The sequence below is a fragment of the Euleptes europaea genome, chromosome 5 (genome assembly GCF_029931775.1).
Source record: "Euleptes europaea isolate rEulEur1 chromosome 5, rEulEur1.hap1, whole genome shotgun sequence".
NCBI classification, from domain to species: Eukaryota; Metazoa; Chordata; class Lepidosauria; order Squamata; family Sphaerodactylidae; genus Euleptes; species Euleptes europaea.
Genome location: NC_079316.1, coordinates 114647454 through 114659853, shown reverse-complemented (window position 1 = coordinate 114659853; position 12400 = coordinate 114647454). Strand labels below are relative to the sequence as shown.

Below are 12400 nucleotides of genomic sequence, written 5' to 3'. Positions count from 1 at the left end.
AAACTAACGAAACGGCCCTCTTGCCATAAGCTGGGCACACCCAGAGGCAGGGAGATCACACCGGCAACGACCGGGCTTCCCTCGCCCCATTCCTTCAGCTCAGAAACCACCACTTCCCGAAGCTTCTCCGAAAGACACCCTCTTCTCTGTGGTGGGAAGATTTCCATGCCCAGAAGGTGGACAAGGTGTGTGTGTGTGTGTTAAGTCTGTTTCAGCCACTTGGAACTGAAATTGCTCCGACCTTTGCCTTCTAATATAGCCGCCTTTCATCTTCCCAGGTCTAATTCCCCGCTGAGCTGCCCTGATCCCCTCCCTCACTTCCCCGAGCTGGCTGAGCCAGTGTGTGTGTGTGTGGGGGGGGGGGACGCGATCTCTGGGGTTCCCCCTGCCACCATCAATCAATCGACCTCAGGATTTCCTTCCAAAAGTTGAACAAGCCCAGAGCCAAATTCCTCCCAGAATCTGGCACCACCAAAGCACAGAAGCCATCCTGGACAAACATGCCTCGCAAAGAAAGCCAAACGCGGCGGTGGCTGGTGGGGGGAGGGAGGCCGCTGGGGCGCTTTGCTGACCAGGGGAGGGACCCCCGGGCCTCCTCTGCCCGCAGTCCTTTCAAAGCACCGGAGAAGCAAAGATGTTTTTGGGGAGGCGGAACTGGGAGACGCGGGGGGGGGGGGCGCCCTGCGTTAGGTGGGAGTGATTCCAGCAAGCGCCCGGAGGTCGGCGGCCCCTGGGCTTGGCGGGGGGGGGGGCTCTTACCGGTTGATGGAGGAGACGCTGGGCACGGTGTCGTTGTCGCAAATGCCCTCGGCCAGGAGCCGGTCGCGGATCTCCCAGGCGAACATGGTGGGGTTTTGCCTCTTGTACTCGGCGATCTTGTCCACCACCTTGGGGGTGGCTACCTTGGGCTTCGAGCCCCCGATGACGCCCGGCTTGATGCTCCCCGTCTCGTAGTACCTGCCGGGGCAAAGCCGGGCTCAGCCGCTACGCCCTCCGCCCGCGCTTCCCCCCGCCCCGGGAGCCCCCCCCCTCCGACGGCCACCTGGGCAAAAAGGCTGGGGGGGGCCCGGCATCCTCCCGACACCCTGACAGAAACGCCCGCCGGGATGTGCAAGAGAAAGCCCTCGCCTCGGCACCCCGGCGCAGGTGGGGCGGCTGCAGCAGCCCAGCCCACCCCAAGGCGCGCTGACTCGCAGCAGGCCTTCCCGCTACCCCCACCAGGAACACCCAGCCCTCGCCCCCCGCCCTACAACAGATCGCAGTGAAGCAGACGCTCTCGAGGACGGGGAGGGAGTTCGGGGGGAGGAAGCCGGCGTCCCCGCCCGGGGTTTGGAGCGGGGCTCTTCTGCTCCAGCCCCGACCCCCTCCCCGCCCTCTCTTCCTTTCCTCCGGGGCGTTTGCGGCCCCCTCGGGGCGGGCACCGCCAAGCAGTTGGTGCTCTGGGTCGCCCCCGGCATGCACAGGGGAGGGGGGGCGCGACTTCTCCCCCCCGCTCGCTCTGCAAAAGGCGGGCGGTGACCCCGGGGTAGGTGGGTGGGTGGGTGGGTGGGTGCGCGGGCGTGCGGGCGGGCAGGCGGCCGGGGGGGCCGCTGGGCGCTGCTGCTGACCTGGGGGCGGCGAGCGCGTAGGGCCCGGCGGGGAAGGGAGACTTGCTGCCGGCGGGCCTTGCAGCAGCCAAGGGGGCGGCGGGCGGGCCGGGTCTTTCGCCCTCTTTCCGAACCCACAGCAGGTGCCTGTTGCGAGACAGGGGGGGGCACACCGTTAACGCCGCCGGCCGCCGGGCCGGGCCGGGCCACTTGCGGGAGCGCGCGCGCCCACCCCCCTCGCCCCCCCGGTCAGGCGCGGCGGCGGCGCGGACGCCCCCCCCCTCCGGCTCCCCCCCGGCCGCCCTTACCTGCCCAGGATCTTGCTGACGCAGCCGTGGCTGACCCGCAGCTGGCGCGAGATGTCGCAGGGCCGCACGCCCTGGTGGGCCAGCTCCACGATCCGCTGCCGCACCACGTCCGGGAGGGGCCGGCCGTTCACGAACACCCCCCCGAGCTGGTTGACACCCCCGTGCCCTGCTGGGGAGACAGAACGGGACACACGCACAGAGCCCACGCACGCGGGACGGGCGGAGGGACGGACGGACGGACACGCGGGGACACGCGCACACGCGCACACACACACACACACAACACGCCATTAGTCGGGGAATAAATATATCTATTCCGACGGAGAGGGGGACGGGAGGGGGACGGGGAAAGGGCCATGCGGAAGAAAGCAAGCAAGCAAGAAAAGGAGAGGAAAGGAACCCACCGGCTGTTCTGCCCCGGGGGGGCTCTTATTCGGATCGGATGCAGCCTCTGCCCGGAGCTGAGGTCCACCAGACCGTCAGGAAAGAGACCTTCTCTCCCCCGCCGGGCCAACCGCGGCTCTGCTCTGGGAGCCCTCGGAGATCCGGGCCTCCCCAAAAACCCCGCGCCTCGAGTCGGGCGCTCAACGCGCTGGGGCGGCATTTTTTATTTCGATGGGACCGCTCAGTTATGCAGGATCCCCCCACCCCAGTTTGATATTTTCCTGCCTCGCATAATTGTTTATTAGTTGATCGAGATGTAAAAATCGAGGATAGATGACAGAGAAAGAGAGAAAGAGACACACAGAGAGAGATGCTTAAATCTTTTTCTACACAGTATTTTCTTTCTTTCTTTCTTTCTTTCTTTCTTTCTTTCTTTCTTTCTTTCTTTCTTTCTTTCTTTCTTTCTTTCTTTCTTTCACATTTTTTATGTGTATATAGATACAAAAAATATGTCGGAAATATATATATTTCCGGGGAGAGGAGAATAATCTAAACCATTCTTCAGCGTGCTTTGTTTAATTTTTAAGGAGTCTCTTTTTCCTGCTATTTATATATATATATAAATCCCTTTTCTTATTTCTGCTTCAACATCTGGCTGCTTTTAAAAGCTTACAATAATCCGAATTTGGCTGCACCCGGTGGGGCAGGATTGGGGAGAGGGTGGCCATGAATTCCCCAGAGGTGATTTTGAATCCGGTTTCGGCCGCAGGTCTGCCCGGCTTTGCCGCGGTGCACCGAGCGAAGCAGGCGGCGTTGCTGCTGGGTTTCTCCCGTCCGAGGGGGAGCTCCTGTCCGAGGGAAAGGTGCGCGGGGCCCGGCCCGGTGCGGCTGCTTCGGTGGTCTGGGGGTCCCTGGCGCGGCTCTCCCCACCCGGGGGTCGGGGCGGGCGCCCTGGCAGCCGGCAGCCGCCGAGACCTACGGGGGGGGGGGGGAACCAGAGCTGTCGCCTGGCTTTTGCAGCGGGCTGAAAAACGATCTGTTTATGTTGTTGCCCGGCCCTGCTGGCCGGCCGGCCGGCCACCGCTGACACTGACTTATGAGGGGCTCCCAACTCACTGGAAACGCGCCTGGCCCCCGCGATCGATCCCGGCCCCTGCGGCGCCGCGAACCGAGCTGCTTTCGCCTCTTCCGCAGGCCCGGCTCTGGGCGGGCGCCTGGCGCAGAAATCCACCGGGTCTCTTTCTCCTGCCCGCCCCGGCTTTGTGTCCAGTGTCAGGGCATTTCCAAAGGGAATTTCAGATCGTGTTCCTGACGGGGGGGGGGCACCCCACCTTGCTCCACGCGCTGGAGGGGGGGGGCTGGAGCCGCCCGGCTTCCTCCTTGTTCCTTTCCTTCATTTGTCTGGGTCTCCGTTTGCAGATGTTGCCTCTAAAGTTACATGCAGGCAATTTCTCCCGCACCTCCTGCCTGAATAATTCAATGCACCTTTGATAACTCGCATTACAGAGTATTAAAAGGCAACAGATGCAAAAAAGATTAAGGGATTAATAATTCAGGTTATTTGCACCTGCGCCTTCCAACGCACACGCGGCGGCCGCTCGGCATTCACCTCGGTCAGGCTGAGACACGGAATGGCTGCTCCGGTCTGATCTGGACGCCGAGGGCGCCCCGCCGGACACCGGCTCTTCCCAGGAGGGGGAATTCCTCCCGGTTCAAAAACGCGTTTGGTTGGGGGAAAAAAGGGGGGGGTCGAGCAGGATTCCCGGGGCTGGCCGGAGTCGGTGGGAAGGGCGCGCCGGTTTGGGGTGTGAGGGCCGCCGAGATCAGGCCCGCTAAACATAACCCCAGGTTCAATGGTAGACATTTCAGCTCCGTTTTTGTAAAACGGCGTGTTGATCGGCCACAAATTCTATATGCAGCTATACAGAAATGTGCTCCGATATATATATATATAAATCCGCTGAAAATATTGGTTAAAAATAACCATTTAATCAATGTAAAAGGTATTCAGGTTATTTCTTGCGTATTTTCAACATTTCCCTCTCTCAAAATAAATCCTAACACATTCAACTTATTTCTGACTTTTTTCTTTTTCTTTTTAAGGTTATTATTATTATTTTGCTTAAAAGTTACGGGTGTCAAAAGTTACAAATGGATATTAATTATAAAATTGCTAGCTCGGTACTGTCACCCCTCCCTCTTTGGTTTCTTTTTATGTTTAAAAATCCATAAAGGGCTTCCCTCTCTGAATTTTTTGTTTTTTAATGTAGAAGAGCTGAAGTCGATCAAAATAATAAAGATCAGGTGAATTCGGCTTCTTTCCCCTCTCCTGACTAAAAGAGGTCGGTTTTAGACTGAAACGACCCCGGAATGTGTCAGAAAACATGCAAAATACAGGCCAAGGAGGGGAGAATCTAACTGGAACAGTAGCCAAAAATAAAATAAAAAATAAACCCCAAACCTCGGCGAAAGCCAGGTATGGAACGGAAGGGTCTTTCAACCCCCTCTTTAAAAAGGAATCGCCGCTCAGGTCAAGATGACAATTTCGCTCTTTCCCCGGAGAAATCGGGTAATGGGGAAATGGTGCGAAACGGGTTTCGGCACATTTCCTATTCTGTTCAGGAGGTTTTTATCCTACTCGTTCAAGCCGAAGGTGGGGTTTTGACCGGCGGCGGAGCGGGCCGCCCTCTCCGAAAGCCCAGTCCGCCGGCTGGGCAGAGTTCCCGTCCCCCTCGGCGCCGCCCGGAGTTCAGGGCGGGGGTCCCCCCGGCCAGGTGGGCTTCCTCCGAAGAAAGAAGAGCGGGCAGAGCAGAGGCGGGCACGGGAGGTCCCGGCTGGGGCGTTTTGGGTGGGGGGGGGGGTGGGGGGGAGCGGGGCTGCGGGGTGAGGCTGCGGCCGGTACTCACGGTGCATCGCGGAGAAGGGGTCTGCCTTGCAGTGCATATCCATGGGGAAGCAGAGGAAGGGGTAGAAGTCGGCCGACGCGGCCGCCGTCTCGCCTCTCCGGTCCAACTTCAGCACTTGGGGGAGAATCAGGTCGGCGGGCGGGCGGGCGCCGCAGGGAGCGCCGCGACGCAGCCAGGCAGGCGAGGAGGGGCCGGCGGGCCGCGACCGGCGCCCCCCGCCCTGTCCTGTCCTGCCCGGCCCGGCCCGGCGAGGGAACTGGCGGCGGCGGCGGCGGCGAGGGCGGCGGGGGCGCTCAGAGGGCGGCGGGGCCGGGGCAGGTGCGCGGCATGGCCGAGGCAGCAGGTCCGGGCCGGCGCGCCTTCCTCCTCCTCCTCCTCCTCCTCCTCCTCCTCTTCCTCCGCCTGGCTGCCCCCCGCCCGCCCCCTCGCGTCCCTCTCGGCGGCACCAGGCGGGATGTGGCTGCCACGAGCGGTGCCGGGAGAATGGCGCGCCCGCCGCCAGTGTCTCTGGCTCTAAAAGCGGCAAAGCCCCCGCCAGAGCGCCCCCTCCCCGCCGCCCGCCCGCCCGCCCGCCTCCCTCCTCCCCCTCCCCCTCCCCCTCCCTCTCCTCCTCTTCCTCCTCCTCCTCCTCCTCGCGCCGGGCGGCCGAGATGGATGGCTTGTCAGACAAAGGCAATAGATGCCACCACTCGCCCATGCGCCGACGCCCCCCTCCAAGGGCCGGCCCCAGCGGAGGGCGCCACGCCGCCCGGCCGCCCCTCGGGCCCACGGCCGCCCAGCCTCGGCCTCGGCGACGCCAGCCGGCGGCGGCGGAGGGCCGGTGGGCCTTCCCGGCAGAGGCCTTCGCCGGCGCCAGCTGGCCCCGCAAGCCCCAGCCGAGAGGCCCGAGGCCGGCGCCCGGAGGGCACCTTTGGGCCGGCGCCGGCCCCCCTCCCCCCAAGCTGGGCGCCGGACCCCCCTGCCGGACCCAGCCCCGCCCAGCCTCCGCAGGGGCCAACCTCGCATTTGCCGCGGCCTTGGGGCCCAGGAGGAGCGTCGGGGGGGTGTCAGATGCCCCCCCCCGTGCGGAGCCCTGAGCCCTGAGCCCTGGCGCGCGCGTGGAACAGCCTTCCCGCTGCTTGAAAGGAATGAGCCCCTCCCGGGGGGAGGGGGCTCCGTTTGTGGTCGCTCTCCCCCCCCCCCCCAGCGACTTTGGGACCTTTATTGTGTTTGGCACGGGCAAGTGAGGGGAGGGGCCCCGAGAGACCCTGGACCTCCGCGGGGCGACCCGGGAGCCGGTCAAGGGCGGGCCTCTTCGTGCGGGGGGGGGGGAGAGCAGCTCAGCTCAGAAGCGCCTCCGTGGAAGGCTGCCCCCCAGCCGCCTCGCGGCCCGGGGCCTCGCGCTCCCCCCTTCCCTCCGCCGCCCGCCACGCTTTCGGCCCCGGGAGGCCGCGGGCCAGCCCGCCGGACCTCCCCCCCCCCACGACGTCCGGGTCCTGGGCCGGGCGAAGAGCGAAGCGCGGCCTAGGAAAAGGCCTGTCGGTCCCAGGGGCCTGGTGTGTGGGCCCGGCCGGCCGGCCGGCCCGCCCCAGGGAACTGCTCAGACGGAGAAGACACCATTTCAGACAGGAACACGCAGACACGCATCTGGGCGCATCCCCAGAGCGAGCGCGATTTGCGGAATAGCTGGAGAGCATTTACGCACACACATGTGAGTGTCTTTGTTTTGCGCATACTATATATACACGCACACACATATACCTATATTTATATATAATATTTAATATATACCTATATAATATAGGTATATATTAGATAAGAGACAGAGAACGATTATCGCCAACGAAATTGTCTGGAACATCCGAACTTCCAGCGAACCAAATCACGGGCTCTCCGATATGAAGGGCCCGACGACTTCCTTTCATTCGCCGGCGAACTGTTTACAGGTTCGCCCCCCACCCACCCGCCCCGGTCCCTTCCAATGCCCCGGCCTCTGGCTGCCCCTGGGCTGTGGCTCCGCTTCTCCCCCGTTCTCAGGCAGGACTCTCCCCCCTCCCCCAGCCCAACCCCCTCCCCTGACGACCGCGGCTCCCCCCGCAGCAGGCCGCCCCTAAAGTTTGTAGATCAAAGCGGGGATTGTTCAGTGCCCTGCTCCTGGCCAGGGCGGAGTCGGGGTGGGGGTGGCGAGCGAGCGAGCGAGAGAGAGAGAGAGGCGGGCCGGGGCCGGGGGCCGGGCTCTGGGTACAGGTGGCAAAGGCGAGTCGCTCTGGATCCAATCTGGAGTGGGGAGAGGGAGGAAGCGGAGTCGCGCCTTTCCCGCGCGGCGCCTGTAGATGGCGCTCTGCGGTTTGGTTTCTGCGCCGCCGCCGGAGCCAGACCCGGTGGGGAAAGTTTCAGCCTCGCCGCCGCAGCCGAATTGGGACTCAGCCGGCAGCAGCTGTGGAAGCCAGCGCGCACAGACTCATTCAGAGACGCTGGCCCGCCTGCCCTCGAAGCACGGCGTCCTCTGGAAGGACCGAGGCCTTTCACGTTTTCTGGGAGAGGCCGCCGGGCAGCGTCTCCCCACTCCCCCCGCCCCTCCCCCGTGAAGGTTCAGCATCTCCCATTCAGGCCCTGCCTTCCCCTCTCTTCCCAAGGAGGGGAACACCTGGCGGTGAAGTTACCTGGGAGGGGGGCGTCTGGCGGCCCTTCCGGAACAAAAATGACTGGAGGGGGGAAGGCCGAAGGAACCCTGAAACCCCCCCCCTCTCTCTCCCCTTCCCAAGCAGATGGGAGGACTCGATTTCAATAGCTAGAAAGAATTGTGTGTGTGTGTGTGTGGGGGGGGGCTTCCCCACCTCTTCTGCCCTCCCCCTATCTTTGGGAAAACTCCCCAAGCCCGCTTGCGGCCTGTCAGGGTTGGCTGCTTCGTCCACCCCCCCCCCACCGTTAAATGAATCTTCTTTCTCCTTTTTCAAAGAGGGGTCTCTCCCCTCCCCCGCTCATCCCTTCCCGCTCGGAAGATCTACACTTCAAAAGAGGCTCCGGCTTCTCGGCGGAAATTTCGAGGAGGGGAGAAAAACACACTTTGGAAGCAGTTTGGGAGACAGAGGTGGGGCGGGTCTCCGCTCCTCCATCGCCGCCCCTGCAGCCAGCGGATCAGGCCGATCGCACCTATCCCTTCCCACCCCCACCCCTCAATACTCACACAGACCCTTCATCTTTAATGGTCTCCCTTCCAATTTGAGGCCATCCAGAGAGGCGGGGGGGGGACACCTAGGACACTCGTCCACCCCCTCTCGGTGCTCGGGCCTACAAAGGCCCCCCTCGGAACTCCCTGCCTCCCCCAGTTCGTGGGGGGTGGTTCGGGCTTCCCGCCCTTAGAAACTTTCTAGTTCTTATGGTTTCGTTCGGCCTCCTGATCCCCGCCGGACTCGCTGGTCGCCAATTCATTCGCTCTATGATGTTTATGGGCGGGGGGGTGCTCGGCTGGGCATGAGTGACAGGTGAGCGAGTTTGGAGCCCCTTCCCCCGGGAAACCCGTTGTATGTGCCTGAGAAACTCTCGACCGGGCCAGGGGCTCTCTTCTGGAAACTGCAGCGACACCCCTCCCGCAGTTACTCGCAGGCCCTGAGCTGGGGGGGTGGGGCGGCGGCGGCGGCCACATGGGTTATTATGGGCTGGACTGAAACGCCCCCCTTTTTTGCAGTGCAATCCTGAGGGCTCTTTCCTGGGAGTAAACCTTGTTGAACAACCCTGAGCAGAGTTCTGAGTAGACCTGCTCTTCAAGCACAGGTAGTAAGAGCATCGAGGGGGGAGAAGAAACCCCCCGCCCCGCCCAGCCGCTGCCCGGGCACCTGAGCCGACCCGGGTGATCCTTCGCCGGCCCCGGGCCCGGGCCGGGAGAGCTGGTTCGGGCCTTCTGAAAGGGCTGGAGCCGGTTTTGGAAAAGACACGTCCCCCACCCGCTCTGCCCCCGTGGTGGCGTCGGAGGCGGGGGGCTTTGGGAGAGCTTCTGGTACAATCTGGAGCACCGGGGGCTGCAATTTCACACTCCAGAGCGCCTCCCCCCGCCGGCTACTTTCTTCTTCCCTCGCTCTTTTGTGACTCGCGGGCGGGTTCCGTGACTGGGGGGCTGGCGGCAGGGGGGAGGGGGGGACCTTGGCACCGGTCGCCAGGAGCGGGATGGGCGGGGGGGGCGGCCTCCTCCTGGCGGCCTCCCTCCACCGACATTGGTCTGCCCGCAGTGGGAAGGAGAGGCGAGAGGCGGCCCTCGGCCGGGCCAGGCAGACAGACCTTGGCGCGGCCCGGCTGCAGAGGAGCGGCCCCGAGAGCCGCCCGCCTCCCTCCGCTTGCGCTCGCCTGCCAACTCCGGCCCCGGGAAGCGCGGCGGGCGGGGGCCTCTGGACACCGGGACGGGCCTTTTCCGCCGCGGGGACGCGCGGGGCGCCGCCCTCCTCTTCCACCCACCCCCGGCCCCGCGGTCGGAGAACACCTGCCCCTTCTTTCCCTTGGGGAGGAAAAGACTGCTGGAATGAACCGGGGGCATCGACCCCCCGCCCCACAAAATATGAAGCCGCTTTGGAGGCCTCGGAGAGGCGTTCGCGGGCTGCCGCTTGGCTCCGGCATTCCCGCGGAGGGACCGGAGAGGCCTTCGGGAGGATTGCCCCCCCCCCCGTGGAATCGTGTGGTTGAGGTTTTTTTTTTTTTTTGGTCTTCTCTAATTTCTCCATAAAAAGCCCGATGAGTGAATTAGGCGCTTATTAAAGTCTCCTTTTAATCAGCAGTAATGGGAGATCCTCCCCTCCCCCTCCCATCTCGCTCTGCCTCCCACCCCGCCACCCCCTTCGTCCGTCCGAGGTTGCTTTGCCTTGGGGGCCTTTTGCAAATGTTAGGATTTACAGTTCCATCACCCCCTCTCTATAATCCACCCATAAAAACGGGGGAAGGAGGCGAAAGCGCTGTGGCTCAGCGAAAACCCGGCCGCTCCCCCCCAGTAAGGCCCCTCCAAAGGGTAAGAGGGCCAAAGAGAATGATGAGCGCCGGGAATTCACAGAGCCCCAAACTAAAGACTGGCGACAGAGGGAGGGGGGCAGGGAGCGAGGGGGGAGCGCTCCCTCCCGCCCCCCAAGACCCAGGCAGCTACCAGAAATCTAAGGTGTCCAGAATTTTCTTTGCAGAAATCTTTCTTTCTTTCTTTCTTTCTTTCTTTCTTTCTTTCTTTCTTTCTTTCTTTCTTTCTTTCTTTCTTTCTTTCTTTCTTTCTTTCTTTCTATTTTAGGCCAACAACATTGTTTGTTTTATCTGGGCAGCTGCCGAAGGAGAGGCGTCGTCATAGATATCAATTGGATTCTGAAGAAGTGAGCTGTGACTCTCGAAAGCTCCCCCACCCCGCGCCAGAAATTTTTGTTAGTCTTTCAAGGTGCCGCTGGGCTTCTGCTGTTTTTGGCTGCTCCAGACAGGCTAACAGGGCGAGCCTTCGGGATCTATCCATTGGATTCGTTTACTTCTCTGTTTCCTTCAAGGGCTGCGATGTTATTTTGGTTCCAAATATTATTGACAGTTTCAACCAACTGAATAACGTATCAGTGATGCAACATTATTTTAAAGGGCTGTATTATTTTATGTTAACTGAAGAAAGGTCTTTTCCTTCCCGGAAAAGAAAACACATTGTCACATAAAGTTGCTTTGATGCTAGAATATATTTCCACCACCACACACACACAAACGCACAACTGTCTCTGCCTTCGGCACCGCTCCTCGCGTTTTATAACCTGGAGGAAAAGCCTGTATGTTTGTGGCAGGAAGGAAGGTTTCTTTGCGACCCTAAACAAAGCAGGGGAAGGGAATGCCTTCCTTAGCAAACACGGGCAGGTGAAAGAACCGCCCCGGCCGGCGGATTCAAACGCCCTGGAAACTTTATTAGAGGTCGGTTCCCACTGAGAGATCAATGAGAGTTCGTGTCCCTCCCTCCCCCCCCCCCGCACCATTTACTCGTCCCTTTTAAACCCTGGAAAGAGGTGAAGCCAGACTCCGACGCCTCGTTAAAGCGGGTGTCAGCCCGAGTCACTCGTCTTGAGCCGGCTCCGCTAATGGAGAGCCTGCGTGAGCGCGCGTGAACGCGGGATCTGGAGGGAGGCGGAAGAAAGGGGGGCGAATTACGGAATTATTCACCATGAAAGGGACAAATTGGCCGGGGCCAAGTGGGTGGAGGAGGCAGCGCCAGGCAAAACACCCCCTCCCCCGGGTTTCAATTAGGGGCGCCGAACAAACGCGCGAGGAGTCGGACGCGAAAGTTCTGGGAGACCCGCGCCCAGTCAAAGGGGCTTGACATCGCCCCGTCGGAAGGCGACGGTGCCAGAAGCAGGGAAAGCACCCTGGAAAAGAGACAGCGGAGTAGACAGAGAAAATGAAGCGCTAAACGTTGCCACAATCCCCCCCCCCTTTTATAAAAGGTGTGTGAGTGTGTCTATGCAAAGAGAAGGGAACCGACACCCAAAACGCTCTTCGGCAGAAAAATGCCTTTCCCGGCCCAGATCCTCCGAGATCCGGTTGAAGGCCGAATGAATAAAAGCGATCCCAGTTCGGCTGCCGCGGGTATGCTTTCCAGCTTGTGCAGGAAGGGACCGTGTGAACAGGCTCTGAGCGGGGTGGGGGGTAGGTGGGGAGGGGGGGTGAAGCAGAGGCGAAGGGCTTCGCAGCTTCTGCGCTGCCGGCCGGGCGGCCGGCCTGGGCCTGGCCACTCGCCTCTTCCCTCCCCTGCCGCCCGGCTGCTTCCCGCGCCCCCTCCGCTCCTGTCCCCCTCTCGCAAGAGGCCTCCCCCCTTCCTTCCTTCCTTCTTTCCTCGGGGTGTGCTTGTGTGTCTCTGCGTGGGGCGATCCTGACCGCAAGGACTTCTCGGGCGCCCAGCCCCTCTCCGGGCCGGTAAGTTCAGGATTTCCTCCTTGCAAACTTTGCACAAGAATTCTTGGTCTGCTTGCGGGGAGAAAAGCCGCGCCGAGAGTCCTGGGTGGGATCCTTTAATTTCGGACACAATTCCCTCCCCCCACTTAAGGAAAACAAGGCCCAAACATCTTCCTGACAGATCCCTAACTTTTTCAGCAACGTGCGCGTTTTCTCCAGGAGCCTGCGGGATCCATTCGGTGTCACTGCAGGTGAGGGGGGGAGAAGGAAGAGGCCCGCTGGTCTTCGCGTGAGTAGAGGGTCCTGGCCGGGTGTGGGGCTGACCCCCGGGACCAAGGGGTGGAGCGCCCCAGTC

The 12400-nt window shown here is 61.8% G+C and overlaps 1 protein-coding gene across 3 annotated transcripts in view; it reads right to left on the bottom strand.

The window, feature by feature from the left end:
* PAX2 (paired box 2) overlaps positions 1-5290 on the bottom strand; it is a 125857-nt gene extending 120567 nt beyond the window's left edge. For 2 of the 3 annotated variants that reach the window (XM_056849435.1, XM_056849434.1), the window contains exons 1-3: positions 5185-5290; positions 1895-2063; positions 760-957 (exon numbers count right to left, since the gene is read on the bottom strand). In XM_056849435.1, the coding sequence (XP_056705413.1) occupies positions 760-957; positions 1895-2063; positions 5185-5227 (410 nt within the window). In that variant the 5' untranslated portion in view covers positions 5228-5290. The remainder of the gene's footprint in view (positions 1-759; positions 958-1894; positions 2064-5184) is intronic. The other variant, XM_056849436.1, reaches the window with a different exon arrangement.
* Positions 5291-12400: the final 7110 nt, after the last annotated feature.